The 18,811-nt window shown below is 32.4% G+C and overlaps 1 protein-coding gene and 1 pseudogene across 2 annotated transcripts; one reads left to right on the forward strand and one right to left on the reverse strand.

Annotated features, from left to right (window-relative positions):
• The first annotated feature begins 3,181 nt into the window (after positions 1-3,181).
• LOC120203018 lies at positions 3,182-7,172 on the forward strand. Of its 2 annotated transcripts, none has more exons than XM_039203383.1 (10): positions 3,182-3,288; positions 3,949-3,977; positions 4,533-4,617; positions 4,719-4,928; positions 5,322-5,444; positions 5,526-5,583; positions 5,760-5,833; positions 6,167-6,255; positions 6,343-6,415; positions 6,930-7,172. In XM_039203383.1, the coding sequence occupies exons 1-9, from the start codon at positions 3,217-3,219 to the stop codon at positions 6,410-6,412; spliced, it is 810 nt and encodes a 269-aa protein (XP_039059314.1). In that variant the 5' UTR covers positions 3,182-3,216; the 3' UTR covers positions 6,413-6,415; positions 6,930-7,172. The 2 variants fall into 2 exon arrangements, with proteins under 2 accessions (XP_039059314.1, XP_039059315.1); XM_039203384.1 differs by having other exon boundaries at positions 3,183-3,288; positions 3,952-3,977.
• A 1,077-nt stretch (positions 7,173-8,249) lies between these two features.
• Positions 8,250-11,880, reverse strand: LOC120203013 (annotated as a pseudogene).
• Between the last annotated feature and the right edge of the window lie 6,931 nt (positions 11,881-18,811).

Raw genomic sequence — 18,811 nt, forward strand, 5'->3', positions numbered from 1 at the left:
GGTGATTATTATCTCCAAATTTATCTCTTTATTCTGATACGATATAATTTTGATTTCTTCCATTATTAATAAGATTCAATCGTCATTGTTAAAAAAATGTATAGAGCATGACCATTATCATTATAATATTACAAACTGAAAGTGATAATCTGATATATGACACATCACCGAAAGTGATAATGTAATATATGTTATGTCACTCTGTCACGTCATTAAATTAATTATATAAAAAATATAACGCCAATATAATAGATCGATCGTTAGTCCACTAATAATTTTCATATAACATTGTATGTTTTTGACAAAGTTCAATGTTATAGCTCTCAGTTACCATTTTGGTTATCGATATTTTACTAACTTGATTATGACTTCTTTCTTGGGTATTCATCTATTCTGAAAGATCAATTATGTTAAAACAATAATTCCAATTAAATTTATTAAAAACAATATCAATAAATAATTTAGGGTTAATTACATGATTGATCACTTATGTTTATATTTTGTCCACTTGTCCTTACTGGTTTTAGGGAAAAAACATAATATATGGTCATATTTGTTTTTATTTAAGGGTAAAGTATAGTAATGGTCACTGAACATTTCTGAAGCTTGCATTTAGGTCCCCTAACTTTTAAAACTTGCAATACAGTCCCCCAACATTTATTCCGTTTGCAATATGGTCCTCCAACTTAAATCACTGTTAGAAAATTAGGGTAAATTATATAAAACGGTCATTGAACTTTTTAGGCACTTGAATTTAGGTCCCCAACTTTTAAAACTTGCAAAACAGTCCCCCAATAATTGTTTTTTCTTATTAAATATAGATGTATAGAAAATATAAATGATTCAATTTATATTTAAATGTATGAATCATTTATATTTTTGATATATTTTATTTTTCTTGTATAAACTAGTATTTAAAATATGTTTATATTTTAATCAAAATATTTCAATATACGAATAAAAATATATTTATATAAATGTATATTTATATTTAGATGTATAAATAAAAAAAATATATTCATATATTAATGTATGAATCATTTATATTTTTGAATATTTTATTTTTAATAAGAAATTAAAATTATTAATTATATTAGAAATACTCAACTTAAGATTATATATATATAATCATGAATTATAAATATGAAAAATATAATTATTAAATTTAGTTTAAAAATATATAAATCTTAAATTTATTCTTTTAAAATATTGTATCAACTAATATTTAAAAAATATATTAAATCTATCAAACAATTTATCAAATATAATATTTTTTATTGTAAAAAAATATAATATTTTCCCATCATTTATTGCTTTCAAATTTTTTGCCGAAGTTCAAATCTCATTATTTCCATTTTCCATTATATTCTTTTTTTTCTGGCATTGGTCATACTATTAGTATATGTATTATTGTATATCTCTTAACACAAACGATGGTGTTAGCTTAGTGGCTTCACCCTGTATCTTTCATTTGCGTGACTCAGGTTTGAGTTTGCCCAAGACCCAAATTTTACTTCTTTGTAACTTAATTTTCTTCTAATTAGGTGGTGACATGTGTCACCAATAACATATATCATGATCATGTGTTAACACATGTCAGATCCTGGTTAAATGATTAATTTATTAAATTTTATTTAATTTAGGACCAAATTGATAGCATATAAATAATTAGGTGGTGACATGTGTCACCAATGACACGTGTCATGATCATGTGCTAACACATGTCAGATCCTAATTAAATGATTAATTTATTAAATTCTATTTAATTTAGGACCAAATTGATTATATAAATAATAAAGACTGAATGCATAATAATGTCAATTCCTTTTAACTGCCACTTCATCATTTGTATCAATTGGTAACGACTAGTGGCTTAGTTGAAACAGTTAAATAATTATGTTGTATGATTGATAAATTTAAAAGATCGATGACAAAAGTAAAAAGGGCTAGATAGTTAAGTTGTCAACCTAGTAGTTTACACTTTTATTTATACGTCAAAATAACATTTTATAAATTTAAAATTCGAATTATTTTCAACCTCTTCTATATCCTAACTACTTTTTTTAATTAAAAATTTCTTCAACAGATAAGAATTATACTATTATATTTATATAAAAAATACGTATCACATGAAATAAGATGAAATTAAATAATAATAAATCTTACATAATTGAATTTAATTGAATTATTTTGGAATTTAGGGTTTAGAATGAAATTGAATTACTTTGGAGATTGGGGTTTAGAATGAAATTGAGGATTGTTTTGCAAGTTTTAAAAGTTGGGGGACCTAAATTCACGAGTCTGAAAAGTTCAATAACCTTTTATATAATTTACCCTAATTTCTAACGGTGGTTTAAGTTGGGGGACCATATTGCAAATGGAATAAATGTTGGGAGACTGTATTGCAAGTTTTAAAAGTTAGGGGACCTAAATGTAAGCTTCAGAAATGTTCAGTGACCATTACTATACTTTACCCTTTATTTAATTAAGATGTGATCACCATGAGTTGACTACCTTTAACAGTTAACAGATTAGGTGACATAGTATTTGATATAATCACACATTTGATCCCTATTACTTATATTTTCTCTCAATTTAGCCTTAATTTTAATAAATTAAAATAAATTGAATGACATCATGTGTCATCAGTTCCATGTGTCATTGGTGTCACGTGTCACCATTTGGTTGTAGGACTAGTTTTATGTTAATTTATTTTAATTTAGTCCTACTTTCAATATATTTTATGTTAAAATATTTTGAAGTTAAGATAAAAATAAAATAAAATAAAATAAAATAATGTTCGTCCTCCAACCGAATGATGACACGTGACACGACAGATGGTACCAGTGAAGGATTAAATTTATTTTAATTTATTAATAGTATGACTAAATTGAGAGAATATGTAAATAACATAGACCAAATGTGTGACTATACCAAAATATGTAATAGACAAAACGGAAGTGACCATATTTACTGTTTTTGAAATCAATGAAGAGAAGTGGACAACGCACAAACATAAGTGATTAATAATGTAAGTAACCCAATAATTTAAGTAATATTTTTAATTTAAATAATTAATTAAATGATTTTTTTTTCCAAAATAGTTGAAGCACTTTATTAACCCGTAGTTTTTCATTTTAAAAAGAAGGAAACTACAAACTAGGCCCATTTGAAATCCCATAGAACTGATCGCGAGAGGAAGAAGACGAGAAGGATATGGGAAGAATCAAAGCAATAACTTCAATTCTTCTCCTTCAATTTCTGTTGTTGCGGTTGGCAAATTCCCAGGTTTATTCATTTATCTTTTTAATTGCGAATATCTTATTGCCTCAGTAGTTTAATAGCGGATTTCGATTTCATTTCATTTTGCTATACTCATCTCGGTTTCCACTTTAATTCCTTCAATCCGATTTGGTTAGTACTTCCTTATAACTTAGGTTATTCAAACTCCTCGTTCTCTTCAAAGTATCCGTTCCGATATTCGGATATTAATACAAGGATTGAATTCTTCAAATGTGTGAAACTAAATGTATTCAAGATTACTTAGGCCTGTCAATTGAACGGGTAGAATTGGTTTTTGGGTTTGAATTTTAAAAGTTTTAGGGTGATCTATGTTCGGGTCTGTTTCGGATTTGAATCATTTCTGGTTTGGATTGTTTTGGATTCAATTTGAGTCTTTGGTTGTTCGGGTCTAGTCATCACGAGTGTTGTAATATACGAAAATCCCTAACTATCAAAGGGTCATTTTCTTGCATAATTTTTTTTTAATGAAGATATGCATGAGTTATTTCTGTATATGCTCAAGTCTGGAGCTCAGGGGATAGTTTTGGTACAATGTTGTTTGCTTATGTTGTATTTTTCTTCTTGAAACGAAAATCTTAGAATATGCTGAGCTGCACCGTTTTTTCCAACCTGATCTTTAGTGTTTTCTCTTCTGTTTGTATGCAGCAGGGCTTGGAAGAATTTTCTGCTGCAAGGTATGTTGTTTCGACTGTCATATTGGGGTAAACATGTACTGTATATTAGGCTTAATTTGTTTTCCTAAATGTAAATAAAACTTGGAGTTGTTTGAATCAAGAAGATGGAAGTTTGTGTTGACTTGCTGTATTTGTGATGACTAGTGATCTTGGGTGTTGGAATTTATTTGAAAATGGAAAAACTACTTAAAAGGCCCTTAAACAAGTTTACTTTTGTTTAATAACCACCTATGCTTTTATTTTACCTAAATAAGCCTCCAACCTTTGATTTTTACTTAATTTAGCCCTTATTTCAAATGAACTGATGATTTATGTTAAGAGTTTATCTAGGTATAAATTCAAGGTTTGGGGCTTATTTGGATACAAGTTAAAGATTAAGGGCTTATATATATGCAAATTAAAATTTAAGGGCTTATTTGGATGCAATAAAAAGTATAGGGGATTATCTAAATAAAGTAGTGAAGTTTGCGACTGCTTAATACTTTAGCCTTTAATAATATAGTGTCTTCTTTCTGGAATTTGTGCAACTAATATCATCATTATCCTTATTCTTAGGACTCCTAAGCAGGGACCACATGATTCTCATGAAGTGCATTGTTCCAGAGAAAGAAGTAGGGCAGCCTGGCAGATTATGGAAGATGTAACGACAAAATGTGTTCTTTAGGTTTACAAGGACTACCATTTTAGTTTTAGTTGTTTTGCATGGTGCTAATGAAAATGTTCTTCATGTTCACTCTGTAGTATTTGATGCCATTTGTTGAAGAAGAAGGGTTTGAGATTTCGAATGACTGTAGGCTTCATCCAGACAATGATCTTTTTAGGGATCAGGAGCAGCACAAGATTAATTTGGATGTAAACGAGTGGCGGTGTGGATATTGTAAGAAAAGCTTTCGTGCTGAAAGGTTTCTCGATCAGCATTTTGACAACAGGCATTACAATCTTCTGAATGTTGTATGTAGACCCCTGTTCCTTCTCTTGCAATGAACATTAGGTCCTTTTTTTGTGTTATACCATAAAATGCTTGCTTTTCTCTAACTCGGATTTCAACATGGATGTTATTTTCCTTTTGATGGTAGTCGTCTGTATTATCGTATACTACTTTGTTTCTTTAACTGATGCTTCTGCACTACACATCTTGACATGAATATCCCTCAAAGAAAAGATAAAGCTGGAAAATCTCCATTTTAATGAATAGAAAATAAATAATTTGTTTCAATAAATTCATTCCATTGTAAATTGTTTGCTAAACTTCTTTCGGTCAAGGGTGTAAACCTCTCTCTAATCTTCATAAGCAAATTATGGTTCATATTAAGATTGCTTATAATGCTTGAATGATGAATTCAGAGTCAAAGTAACTGCTTGGCTGATTTATGTGGAGCATTGCATTGTGATTTTGTGATAAATTCCAAGTTGCGCAAAGCCAGGTGCAATCCTGCTGCTGTTGCAAGGAATCACCATCTTTGTGAGGTTGTTTCTAATTATTGTAACTGCATGATCTGATAATTGCATTGTTCTGGCTCATTTATATCCATGCTTTCATGTGAACAGAGTCTTGCCAATAGCTGTTTTCCTATTAGTCAGGGTCCATCCGCCAGCCGCCTCCATGGTATATAAACACCTTTTCATATCCCAAAGTATATTTCAATTAATGTTTCTCTCTTTTTTTTCTCATACTGAAAAGCTGATACTATTGTAGTGATATTTATCCTTCACTTAAAACAAGGTACAGTCATACTGTTGCTAATATCTCTTATTTTCCGATGCTTTCTCTCTTACTTGAAGAATTGTTTCTGCGCCAATTTTGTGATGCTCACACTTGCTCCGGGAAAACAACACCTTTTCCTAGAGGAGGCAAGGTAGGTGATTTTTTTTCCTTCTTTAACGATAAATGGTTTTGTTCGGACTTGGGGTTAAGAGTTGAACTTATGCATGGATGAGTGGGGTTCAGTTTTTATGGTAACATCCCATTCTTCAGCTTGCATGACAGTGATGCCTAGATTTACTGCCTTTTCTTTTAGGATATCCACAGAAAAAATTCAAAGACCAACTAAATGTGGCTATAAAAAGTGTAATGCTACTTTTTTGGATCGTCATTGTTGGAAACTTCTCATTATCAATTTTTCAAAACTTTTATGTAATGTTGAAGAATTATGCTTAACGAATGTGATTGCTCATTTTTATTGTTTCAGAAGAGAGCAAATTTACTCTACTTGGCTACATCGATACTGATTCTGATGCTGCTTCCTCTTTTCTATCTTCTTTATTATTTGTATCAAAGGTGATAACCATAAAACAAAAAAGCTTTTATGTTTTTGGCATTACCGAGTCCCAGCAACAATGTTTAGGACTTCTATTTATTCTGCAGAGATATGAAGAGGGTAACCCAAGTGCTAAGACGAGTGTCACAAGTTGGACGGAAAGCAAAACTTTCGTAATTGGTAATATTCTTTTGCATTTTGCTTTTTCACTTCTATTAATAGGTTATTGTCATTGATTACTTATTTCAGTGGCAACAGCTTTGCATATTAAAACTTTCGACTTTTCGGATAGCAATGTGTGGTTTGAATAGCAACAGCATATGTTTCTAAGGGTTTGATTTTGCATATCTTGTTTCTGAGATTCACCTCGATGGGGAAGAAAAGTTTGCTTTAAAGGAAATTCTGTTATTTAAATGCGAAATGTGGTTTTGGATATATTCGAATAGTGGTTAGAAGACGATAGGGCATGTTTCCGTTCCCTGTTATCCGATAAAAGGAGTAAAAGTGTCATTTTAGTAGTTTTTAGTTTATTATGCTTCTGTTTTAGCACTTGTTCACTCCCTTTTCTCGTGTGCAACAAATTGTAGCCATAATTTAATTAGTTTTGCTTACGCTGGTCAGGTACTCGGATCTATAAACCATTTTAAACCTAATCTCAACCGTCCCCTAATCTTTCCTTTGTTTTCGGTTGCAGGGAGGAGGAGGAGGATAAAACGACTAAGATCGCTTCCTCGGATTTAGAAAGTTAAAAAGAATGTGTTGGCATGCCATGGAAATTTTCAGAATGGACAGCACAAACGCAGATGTCAATGCCCTGTTGGTAGTGATTTTCAGTTTTTGACGATGACAGCGAAAGGGTGTGTGCAGTCTGGTTGAACAAGTCAACTGAACTGGTTCGAGTCTCATCGAGACTGTTGTATAGTATGATGTATGGTAGTTGTGTAAGGTTACAAGGAGTTTTGCATACAGATTATATGTTGTTTCTAAACTGCAATGAATTCTGGATTTTGTCATGTTTTAAGCCTTTTTCTATCCTGTTTTCCTGATTGATGTTAACTAGAATTTATGTTTTCAAATTCGGGGTACATCTATGATTGTAGATGTATGTCTTCTTGTGACATAGGCCTAAATTCCAGGTTTAGGGTTTAGGGCATTCTTGTGATATAGGAATAGGTTTAGGGTTTAAGATTTATGACCTCTTGTGATATGTTTTGGGTTTGGGATCTTCTTTCAATATAGGCTCGGGTTTTGGATTTAAGTTTTAAGATTTAAGACGTTATGATATAGCCTTGGGTCTCAAGTTTTTTCACTCTAAATTCATTTATATATTTTATAATTAATGACATAAGTTATTTTTAGAGATTAAATTTAATGAATTATATTGAATGAAGACTAAATCGATTAAACATTGAAATAGAAAGGACTAAATGTATTATTATATAAAATTTAAAACACTCAAAAAGTTCTAAAATAATAATATTATTAAAAACTAATTCAGGTCAACTTATCCAAATGATCTTTATTCCTACGTATAAACAAGGTGTGAATAATTATTTGGAAGTATTTAAAATTAATGAATATGATTTGTCGGGATCATAGATGACGTTCCACATCCGACTGGGACGCATCGCCGGCCACCATCCGCTTCTCTCCCGATAATTTCAAGCACTCTTTGACTCTTTTTTCAAAGTTCTTTTCATATTTTCCTTGTCCATGAAATAATTTCTCTGAAAAATTATTAGATTAACCCGACTCACCATGTCAATCGTGATCCCAACCTATAACATTTTTCCATTTCATTTTTTTCTAAGATGAATCTTCACATCTTTCTTTCGTGTAAATAAAGAGTGGACAATTATTTGAAAATTATTTTAAAATTAATAAATGTAATTTATTGGGACCATGAATGACGTGGTGAGTCAGATCCATGAAATAATTTCTCATTCAAAGTAGTGTAACATACATGTAACGATGGTCCAATACAAACAAATTAAAAAATCAAAAGCCAAATTGGTTATAATAATAAAAAAAGAGATTTCACCATGTAAGGCCCTTCCAGTTCATACCCCAACTTCCTATAACAATGGCGGGTTCCTACTACCGATATCACTGCTATTTTTGTTGACCTCTGCTCCCTCCCAGCTATACGCTCTGCTTCTTCCATCAACAGCGTTCCATAACCCTGCAACATGCACCATGTTACTCGAATTCGGATGTAAATAGGTATTCCGATCTACCAGTTCCAATGAGATACTAGCGCTCGCAAGCCACTCGAGTTCAACTTGGAAAAAAAACTCATATTCGATTCGGTCTTATTGATTGAGTCAAGTTCGAGTATTTTCATACTCAATATGAGCGGCGCACGAGCCTACTCGAGCTTTTTATTTATAATATTTATAATAATAAATTACACTAAATTTTACTATTCAAATATAAACTATATGAATCAAGTTCAAGCTTGAGCTCAAATGCAATCAAGTTTCTAAATAATGTAAATGAGCTTAATCGAGCCAAGCTCGAATAGAGCGATTCTAGTTCGAGCGGAGCTCGAGCCAAGTTTCAAGCAGTAAATTTTGACTTGAGCTCGAGCTTCTGAATGTTCGATTACAGCTCTACTTAATTTCATTGAAGCTTTTCCATGTCTTTGTTTTCTTATACTTCCATACTCATGTCCAAATGTACACCAAACACGAGTGAGAGAGAATAGTTGCAGCAGCATAGATTACTCCATGGCGTGCCTATTTTCCTGTGCTTAAGATCGAAATTAAATTCAAAGTGTAGAACTTTGAAGTGTACCCACCTCAAAATGGGGCAGCTTCGATTGAACTCGGTTCTTTCTAGGTTATATTTAGTAGTAAAGATTTAATCATTACCTGGTGTTGTAGGTTATCAGCATCTCTGCCATGAACCGGAACAGCAGTTCCATATGCATGGAGTTCACAGACGATAGAACATTTTCCCATTAGTTCAGGGCAAGTAGTATTCCGGCCACATTTCCGCGGTCGCAACAACCCAACAAGAATATCCTATGTATCAGTGCATCCAAAAGAAAAATGCTTATGGATGTACACCATTATTGAAATAGACGAAAAAAGTTTCAAGTTGCACAAGATATCGTACTTGTCCCCTAAAACTAGAAAGTTAGGTCAGTTAAGGGGACATGGCATAGATATTTGTTTGCAAGCAGCGATTCAACTGTAGACACATATCAATAGGGAGGGTAATCACAGTACCTGATGTGTACCTGCGTATGACAGAAATGTTTCCCAACCTTCATTTGCTGTATAATCACGTCGAACAAGCTCCACTTCTTCAGGTTTAATTTTGTGGTGAATGTCCTGTATCAAAAGACATGTTAGTATTATACTCTCAACAACATGAAACCATGACCAGATTCCTGAGAAGCAACATCAATTCTCGTACCTGAATTCCAGCTTCACATGTTCGAACATCCCGACACTTCAAGCCCAAGTCATCAATACGAGCTAAAGCTAGTTCACGAATATTTCCTTTCTCAACACCTGACGTAACCAGAGGCATTGGAATATCACGCTGGACCCTATAAACACGTGTCCAAGGAGGCATCATAGCCAAGATTCTTGCCAAAATGTCCACAAGCTGCTCGGGTGCAGTTCCACAGATTACAAGGGTGGGATAGATTTTAAGTCTCTTTCAACACCAACATTAGGAAGATCAGGCATCATATGAGCAACAACCTCCAGATATGAAATGAAAAAAGTTCAGAAACGAGAGGATAAAGCTGAAAGAATCAAAGAACTTAAATGCATAAAATGCAGAAACTGATAATTAAGCCATACTCCATCACAATGTAAACTGATTTCAGTCAAATTGATATATGGCTTACACTAGACAAAATGCTGCTTGGAGTTCAAAAGATTCTTTTTTTCTCAATGGCTGTGTTAACATTAGAGGGAAGAGACAGCAGGGAGGAGGAGGATGAAGGAGATAAGAACGGGGATTCTTTATACTATATAGAGGTGTCTAAGGGAAACATAACAATCTTTCCACTCAAGAGAAAATTATGAATGCCAGGGTATGGAAATTGATACCTTGAAACCAGCATCCTTTGCCAAGCAAAAACAATCAGCTACTGCAGCAACAGTATGTCCTCTATTTGTATCACGGACAACATCCTCGTATGTGCTTTGAACTCCAATCTCCAATCGTGTACAACCATAAGAAAGCATTTGGCGCAGATGGGGACCGCGGCAATAGTCTGGCCTACTGTAGAATAGAAGACAACATTCTATTACTTATGCGGTGTATTACTCGTCAAAATAAGTCAAAATCAAACAAATATTCTTACATATTTATGACACGGGGAGAAAAAACATATATTCAACTTTGCAGGCTATTGTTACACAAACTAATGTCACTCCTACCTAAATATGTTACTTAGCCTCGAGAGTGACTGACAGATACAAATATGCATCCAATATGGATGTCTTCAATTTTATTTTATTTAAAAGAAAACTTGAATCGGGAAGATCCTTGGAGGGTCATATCTCCATACCCACAACAGGCATGGATACTTCAAGGAAAATAAAGAGTCGAAGCACTACAGCTGCCTAGTTTTGTGCAACAACATAGCAAGTAACAATATTTACAGAAAATAAATTAAGAAAACTATGAACCCCGATAAATTTCTAGAAAACTAACAATTACACCATTTTTGAATCTGAATAACTAGAAACCAAAAATGAAAGTCCTCGACAGTATAAAAAAACTCAGACAATGTCTCAAAATGCGACATGATAACTCATGTTTCAGTTGTCATTCCAATGCACTTTACAGCACTATGCTCGGAGTAGGCAACTGCCTCTTCAACATTCACAGAAGTGTGTCCTGATAATGCATCATGAAGATTTCTAATAAAATAGTCTCGGTAATCTGCCGGAATGGACATGAAAGTGTCACCCAGAAAGATGAATTCGACCAGCAAATCCCATAACTGTACTGTTAACAAATGCCAAAGTGAGATTTGAATTATATAAAAGGACTCGTAACAAAAAACAAAAGCAGATAATTGATCTGGAGAATATAATTTGAACCTTATCTACACTGTGACCCAATCGTTTCAGCTGGTCAATCCTGCTTCTAGCCTGGACGCATGGGACAGAGCCAAGAAAATGCACAAAAAAGTTCTCACTCTTCAATTCTCAACAATATTGAAACCTCAATGCTGCTAATTGAGTTCTCGAAAGGTAGTAATAGGAACAAACAAAAATATGCAAACATAACATAATATGCAAACAGAAATCAACGAGCTCAAAGAAAGCAAAGTGAAAAAGGACGGCAAAAACGCTTACCTGGCTCGAATTGCACGCATGCTAGTTGGTTCATATCCCGTATATTACTGCGTACTATACTCAGAATCCGAGTCCGGTCCACCTGGACAATAAACAAAAATATTTCCCATAGTTGCAGTATGCGGACACCGATGCGGCTTCGTCATCACCGCCACGTCCGCGATTCCGGAGGCGGTTCGGACCGGTTTGGCTCGGAGCTTAGGAAGCAAGGACTCCCGATCCGACTAGGGAAGTGCAGCGATCATCTCCACCAGCTTAGGGGCGCGTGCGAGTCCATATTTCCGACACACGGCCCCTGATTATTGATCATTGTATATGAAAGATTCATACATTTGTATATGAAGTAACAGGATAAAGTATATAAATGGCAGGATAAAGATTCATATATTTAAATTTGTCCTTTTTCGTTAAAACATTGACAATTTTATAAGTTAAACGTTAATCTACTAACTATGATATTATAAAATCATATTTTAATTATATCTACTGGCACTGTCGTTGCTTTCAAACACTAGCTCAATAATATAATGTTCGAAGCAGTAGCTCGACGGTATAATGTAAATAGAGAGTTGATCCATAAAATACAACTCAAACAATTCTTAGATATGATTTTATCGTACCCCAGTCAACAAGTTTACGTCTAGCTTAAAAAATTGTCAATTTTTAACGAAAAATGATGAGTTTATGACATCTGAATAATCGAGTGATCATTTTATAATTTTTAATAGTCGAAAGACTGAACAAAATAATTCCTTATAATCGAAGAACCAAGATAATAACCCAATAATTAATATCATAAACTCTTCCATTAATTAATGAGCTATAAGGTCTAAAACTAAATTGTAAATTTAAAAGGATTAAAATATAATTGATAGGGAACAAAATTAAATTTTATCATCATCTAAACTTAAAAATGCATAATGCAATAAAACAACCTTAACATTTGACACTAGTGTCAAATATACCCTTATCGTTTTTTTACACATTCGTCTAATCAATGTTTAACTTTTGGTCAAAAATCACCCTCAATAGATGGAAACCGTTAGTCAACTAACAATCAACGCCTAATACTGACCAGACATGTACACATAGACGTCGATGCTGACGTGATATGTCCATGTTAGAGATCATGATGACGTGACACTACTATATCAGAATTTTTAAAAATAAAATAAATATTTATTATGATTAATAGTATTTATGACCACGTTTGTTTAAAGAAACAATTAAAAAGGAAACACACAGGAGGGGAATCGAACCTGGGTAAAAGATAGGGAATGTCACAACTTTTACCACTAGACCAAGCTTCTTATTTGGATAAATAATGAAATAATTGATATTTAATAGATACTCTATTTGAATTTAATAAAAACTATTAAAACATGTGTTTATACTTCCCCTATACCTTATTATTCCCAAAATCCTCTCATAATTTGATTTTCCATCTACACGATTATTCTTAAAATACTAACCCTAATATCACCAAAATCGTTCCCCTTATGAAATCCATCTCCATTAAAGTAGAATCAAGCAGGAAATTGGAATCAGTTACGCATTTCCCATTCTTAGAATGTGAGTTTAATTTTTCAAACTAACTCGTTGAATATTTTGGTTATTTAGGATAAATATCGAATTTTGAATGGGTTCTAGTATAATGTTTGGGTTTGTGCCTTTTTTCATATTCTTTGTTTCAATAGATGGGTTTTATAAATGGGTTGTTCATAACCCTAAAATTTCATGTGAAATTCTTTGTGTTTGGGTTTTTATTTGGGGGTTTTGTTAGGTTATATGTTGGTTTAGGGTTGGGTTTATATTAAGGAATCGAAGTAGTGGGTAAATGGCCCCTCTATGTGCATACGACCAATTTTTGTTGGGGGTATATGTTTGGATTGTATGTTAGGTTATATTTATTGTTTTTAACTGGAAAAGTGGAAAAGTGGTCCATCTATTTTCATAGGATCATTAGAATTGTCTTAAAAGGAACTTCCAACATAAATGATTGTTATGGCCACTGATATTTTCTTTTTGATTTTCTTTTAACAACAATATTGAAACTGCTGATGATTTTATTTTCCACCTTACGTTGATAATGTAAGGATGCAACTATACCAACTATTTAGGTATAATTTACAAAATTTTAGATGTATATCTATAAGTATACATGTCAATTATGGAACAAAAAATGGTAATGATACTGTTTTTAGCATATTTTTTCTCCTAACTATTAAAAAGATAACATTAACTTTTATGCTTACCTTTTGCATATTGGTTATGAACATGTGTGATCATAATGATGCACAGGAAAGCATAGCTAAGACAACTATGTATACTAGGAAGAATAGTTAAATAAGATGGGTCTCTCCACGTGTATAGTTAATTTTTTTGTTTTTTACCTGTTTTGGGTCCCTCCATATCATGCTAACAATTATTTATTTATTGTTAAAATACAGATGGGCGAGGATAAAGAGTACTATATGAATTTACATGTTGGTGGGAAATTTGTCTGAGATCCATATGTGAGATATATAGGTGGTGAGTTGATTAGATTGAGAGAGGATCCATATCTCATACTTTGAAGTTTGTAAAATTATTCAGAATGCTTTACATTTCTATACTATCAAAATAATATACTTTCATGAACCCTTTAGTGGCCGTTTACAAGGTAATTTTAGGGTGCTTTGGGATGATACAATTACAATTGCCATGTTGAACTTTCGGGTTAAATATGGGTTTATAGACATATAAGTAGAGCATGAAGTAGACACCCCTAAAATTATTAATGACATTTTACAAATAGTTGCTGGTGAGGGTGATAATGTAGGTGAAATGAAGATGATTGTGATGTTGAAAGTGTTAGTGAAGATGCTAAAAATGTTGTTGTTGTAGGAGAAGTTGTTCATGTAGCTGTTGTAGCAGAATGTGTTGTCGAGGATGTTGCATATGGTGTCGAAGTTATTGCTGCAGCAGATTGTGGTGTTGCTACTGATGGAGAAAATGTTGAAGCTGGTGATGCTGCTGAGGGTGGTCTTGATGAACATAGAGATGGTGTTGCTGTAGGAGATGGAGTTGTTGTAGTTGCAAGCGAGGATGATGAAGAAAGTGATAGTGAGGAAGTAAATGGGGAAGAAGAAAATGATACTGAAAGTGATAATGAAAATGAAACTGAGATCCATGCAGAAAATGTAGGTGGGAATGACACTGATTATTATGACAGTGATGACCACGGGAGCCTGATCAATTTAGATGATGATGAACATGAAGAAGCTGCTAGGATAAGAAAAATATATCATATTTACAACCAACATACATAGAGTCCTCATTTTTGTTTGGGAATATTGTTTATAGATAGCAAACAATTCAATTATATCATCCATAAATATTCAAGATGCAATAGGAGAAAGTTGAAGATTGTACATTGTGAAACTAATAAGATTGGTTACAAATGCATTGCATCTAAAATTGTCCATGGAGAATCAGATTACAAATAAGATGACAGGTAGTCTACAGGTGAAGACTTTCATAGATGAACACATATGCGCTGTTAGTTTTAGTAATATGATAGTTCTACTAAGGTTGTTGCAGAATATTTTGAGGATACTATTAAAGACCACAAAAAATAAAGCTTAAAGAGACAAAAAAATGGTGCAATCTGAGCTACATGTAAATGTTAAGTTGAGTAAATGTCGAAGGGCAAAGAATTTGGTGACATCAAGGTTAGTTGGAAACTGCTAGGAAGAATTTGCTCAGTTGTGAGACTATGTAGAAGGGTTAAGGCCAAAAAATCCAGGGAGTACAATAAAGATGGCAGAAAATAGGGTGTCAGATATTTCTCCACTTCATTTCAAAAGATTTTACTTATGTTTTGATGCTGCGAATAGAGGTTGGAAAAAATGGTGCAAGCCTATAATCGGTCTAAAAGGTTGTTTCCTTAAGGGTCCATTCAAATATATACTTGTGTTTGTTGTGGGAAGAGATGGCAATGATCAGATGTACCCTATTGCATGGGTTGTTGTGGAGGGTGAAAGTATATATTCTTAGTCATGGTTTCTAAGTCTAGTCACAACAAACTTGGGATTGGATGATGGTTTAAGCTATACCATCATTAGTGATCAACACAAGGTAAAATTTTATTTAAATTTAATATACATACTATTTTTTTCATTTGTATCACTATAATAATTTATATTTTTACAGGGTATAGAGATTGCTATAAATGATATCCTACCACAAGTAGAACATAGAAATTGTGCTCGACACGTGTTTGTGAATTAGTCTAGAAGGAAACTAACAAAAGAATATCAATTTGCCTTTTGGCAAATTGTTAAGTCCACTACAAAGAGGGAATGAGAGGAGAACAAATATGCACTCTCGAAGATTTATGCCACAATAGTTGTTGAATTGTTTAGCAAAAAAGAGAAAATTTGGACCAAGACTTTTCAAAAATTGCATGTCAAGTCATATATAATTGATAATAATTTGTGCGAGGCTTTTAACTTGAAGATTCAATGTACAATGCTTGAGGAGATCAGAGTCGAGATAATGATTAGAATAGTTGAGAAAATGAGATTCTTGAGTACATGAAAATACAACTATGGGCCACTAATCAAGAAAAAATTGACAAGATGAAGAATGATAGCATTGAACGAAGAATGATTTGGAATGGAGAAAATGAATGTGAGATTAAGAAATGAAGGAAACAGTACATTGAGGACTTGAATGAAAGAACATGTGCCTGTCAAAGGTGGTAATTATGTGGGATTCCTTGTCCTAATGCTTGTTATGCAATATAGAATACTGATGGGGACCCAGATGAGTATTTGCATCCTTATTATCACAAGGACAGTTATAGTAAGGTATATAAATATTTTTACAACTTATTAATGGGCCTCAATATTGGAAGAAAGCTGGAATTGATCCTGTACTTCCACCTGTTGATAGAGATATGCTTGGAAGGCCTAAGAAAAATCGAATGAAGTTAAAAGATGAACAAAAAAAGTCAGGCACGGACATTTTAGTAAGACTAAACTTATTATGACTTCTAGAAATTGTGGTGGACAAGGTCATAATAAAATATTGTGTTCTCAACCTAAAACTGCAAACCAGGTAAGCTTCATGTATATATTGGATTTTGTGCTAAATTTTTATTGATTTATATGTTTCATTTATATGTTTCGAATGGTTGTAGGAGAGAAATAGGGATGCCACTGATTCGATGAGGTCATCAAGTACAATGGTATCAAACGCTACACGTGTATCAAGGAAAGAAAAGAAAAATCAGAAGGTTAATACTACTTTTGATAGATCAACAAGAAATAAAAGATATCATGGAATAGACCTCTACACTATTTGAGGATACATATTTTTTTATGTAAGAACACATATGTTATGTCATTCTTTAGTAATAATAATTTATGAATGTTTTAATATTTGTTAGTTTGTAACAGTTTGGATCAATTACACCAAAGAAGAGGAAATGAGTTGAAGAACATATGGGCACTCAAGAATCAGTTGCACCAAAGAAGATGAAGAAGATAGAAGTTGTAGACTTGAATGAGTAGTTCTTTGTGAACTTGCTATTATTTTTTGTGCCTAACTTGATATGGGAAACAATTGGCAGTTATAGATAGTTTTTGGGTAGCACGAGTTTTTGGGTAGCATGATAAGAAATGGATAGAAATATTGTCAATCATTTTACGTATGAAGCAGGTTATTTATGGATGAACATGATACTATCTATCATTTTGTATATGAAAAATACTATCAATTAAACAATAGGATACTATCCATCATTTTGTGTCTTTACAGGTTTAATTTTTTTAGATGAATAATATTCATCAACGCTAATTACCATAACAAATTAATTATTTTTTACATAAAATTGATTCAATTAATCAACCAATCTTGATTTTTTGAAACTATACAAACAAAATTACATTGAATTATAGATGACCTTATTATGTACAATTTGCATAACATATAGTGTAGATAAATAACTTAATAATTCATTTTAAATAAGTAATTGTCAAGCACTTAATCATTGACACAAACACTTAATCTTAAAATTTGAACACTAAATAGTAGACATACATAAACATATAATTATCTTATTACCTAAACCCTAAAGATTAAACTGCTATTACAAGTACTATTATCACAAAGATAAGTATGACACACAACATAGAGCAAATGAACATTGTCCTATAAAAATCTATTTGTTTGTTCAATGCTTTAGATTTTCCCCACAAGCTCTTAATATTTCATTTTAATTCATTATCACTGACTTCTCATTGCATACTTTAATTATGTTTCATTCTCTTTGCACACTTCCACTCTCTTCCTGTGGCATATTGTTGATTTAACCAGTGGAAATACCTCCACAACTTCTAAGTATTGTATTCTTCTTCGCTAAATTCCATTAACTATCACATAATTGTCGTAGCAAGTGATTTGTTCGTTCAGACATGCTACCATTATATCATTCAAAATACCTACAACCATTCTACAATAAGAGAAAAATCAAATTTCATTATCAATTTATATATACATTTCTTATTAGAAGTCAACTAATATGATAAAGTATCAAATTTTTTTACCAGAAAATTTGTGCAACCATAATACCTTCTTCCAAGGTTTAAATCTCTCCATGAAGTTTCTTTAGGAGCCAATTTATTGCAATAACATTTTTTGTGTTCTCCATCATACATGAAATCTCGTTTGAAAGAACTAAAGATGGTTGCAGAATCAGACTTGTCCATTAGACAATTTCTATCAACCTAAAAGCATACAAACAAGATTATTTATTAAAATAAATCTATTTTCTTATCCTATATACATCAAAATGTGGATTTCAACAGTATACCAACAATATTCCTTACTACAAACCTAAGTAAAAACAAAAAAAAATATTGAAGTACAAAATAGCACTAACGAATTCATTTTGAGCTATGCTATAGAACAATATTCAAGGGTTATAAACAACCCATTCATAAAATCTAAAAAACCCAATCGAAACTGACACAAACCCTAACAATGTTAGACAAATTATTTCAAAACCCATTCGAAAATAAAGAAATTCAAAATGAATTGATTCACAAAAATAAACTCACTTTCGAAATAATTTGAGGACTGTGGGAATAATCAATTGGAGAATAAGAAAACGATCCTTCTTAATCGATTGGAAGTTGCTGCTATAAAGAATTTGAAAAAGCGAGAAGGGTAACAAAACTTTAAACCCCAATCTATTTTG

The sequence above is a fragment of the Hibiscus syriacus genome, unplaced genomic scaffold (assembly GCF_006381635.1).
Source record: "Hibiscus syriacus cultivar Baekdansim isolate YM2019G1 unplaced genomic scaffold, ASM638163v2 tig00009013_pilon, whole genome shotgun sequence".
In the NCBI taxonomy this organism is placed as follows: domain Eukaryota; kingdom Viridiplantae; phylum Streptophyta; class Magnoliopsida; order Malvales; family Malvaceae; genus Hibiscus; species Hibiscus syriacus.

What these genes read in the sequence shown, in the direction of transcription:
- LOC120203018 (XM_039203383.1), top strand. Translation starts at nt 3,217, where the DNA reads ATGGGAAGAATCAAAGCAATAACTTCAATTCTTCTCCTTCAATTTCTG. An exon ending in GGAATCACCATCTTTGTGAG is followed by an intron (nt 5,445 to 5,525) that starts GTTGTTTCTAAT and finishes TCATGTGAACAG; the next exon opens with AGTCTTGCCAATAGCTGTTT. An exon ending in ATCCGCCAGCCGCCTCCATG is followed by an intron (nt 5,584 to 5,759) that starts GTATATAAACAC and finishes TCTTACTTGAAG; the next exon opens with AATTGTTTCTGCGCCAATTT.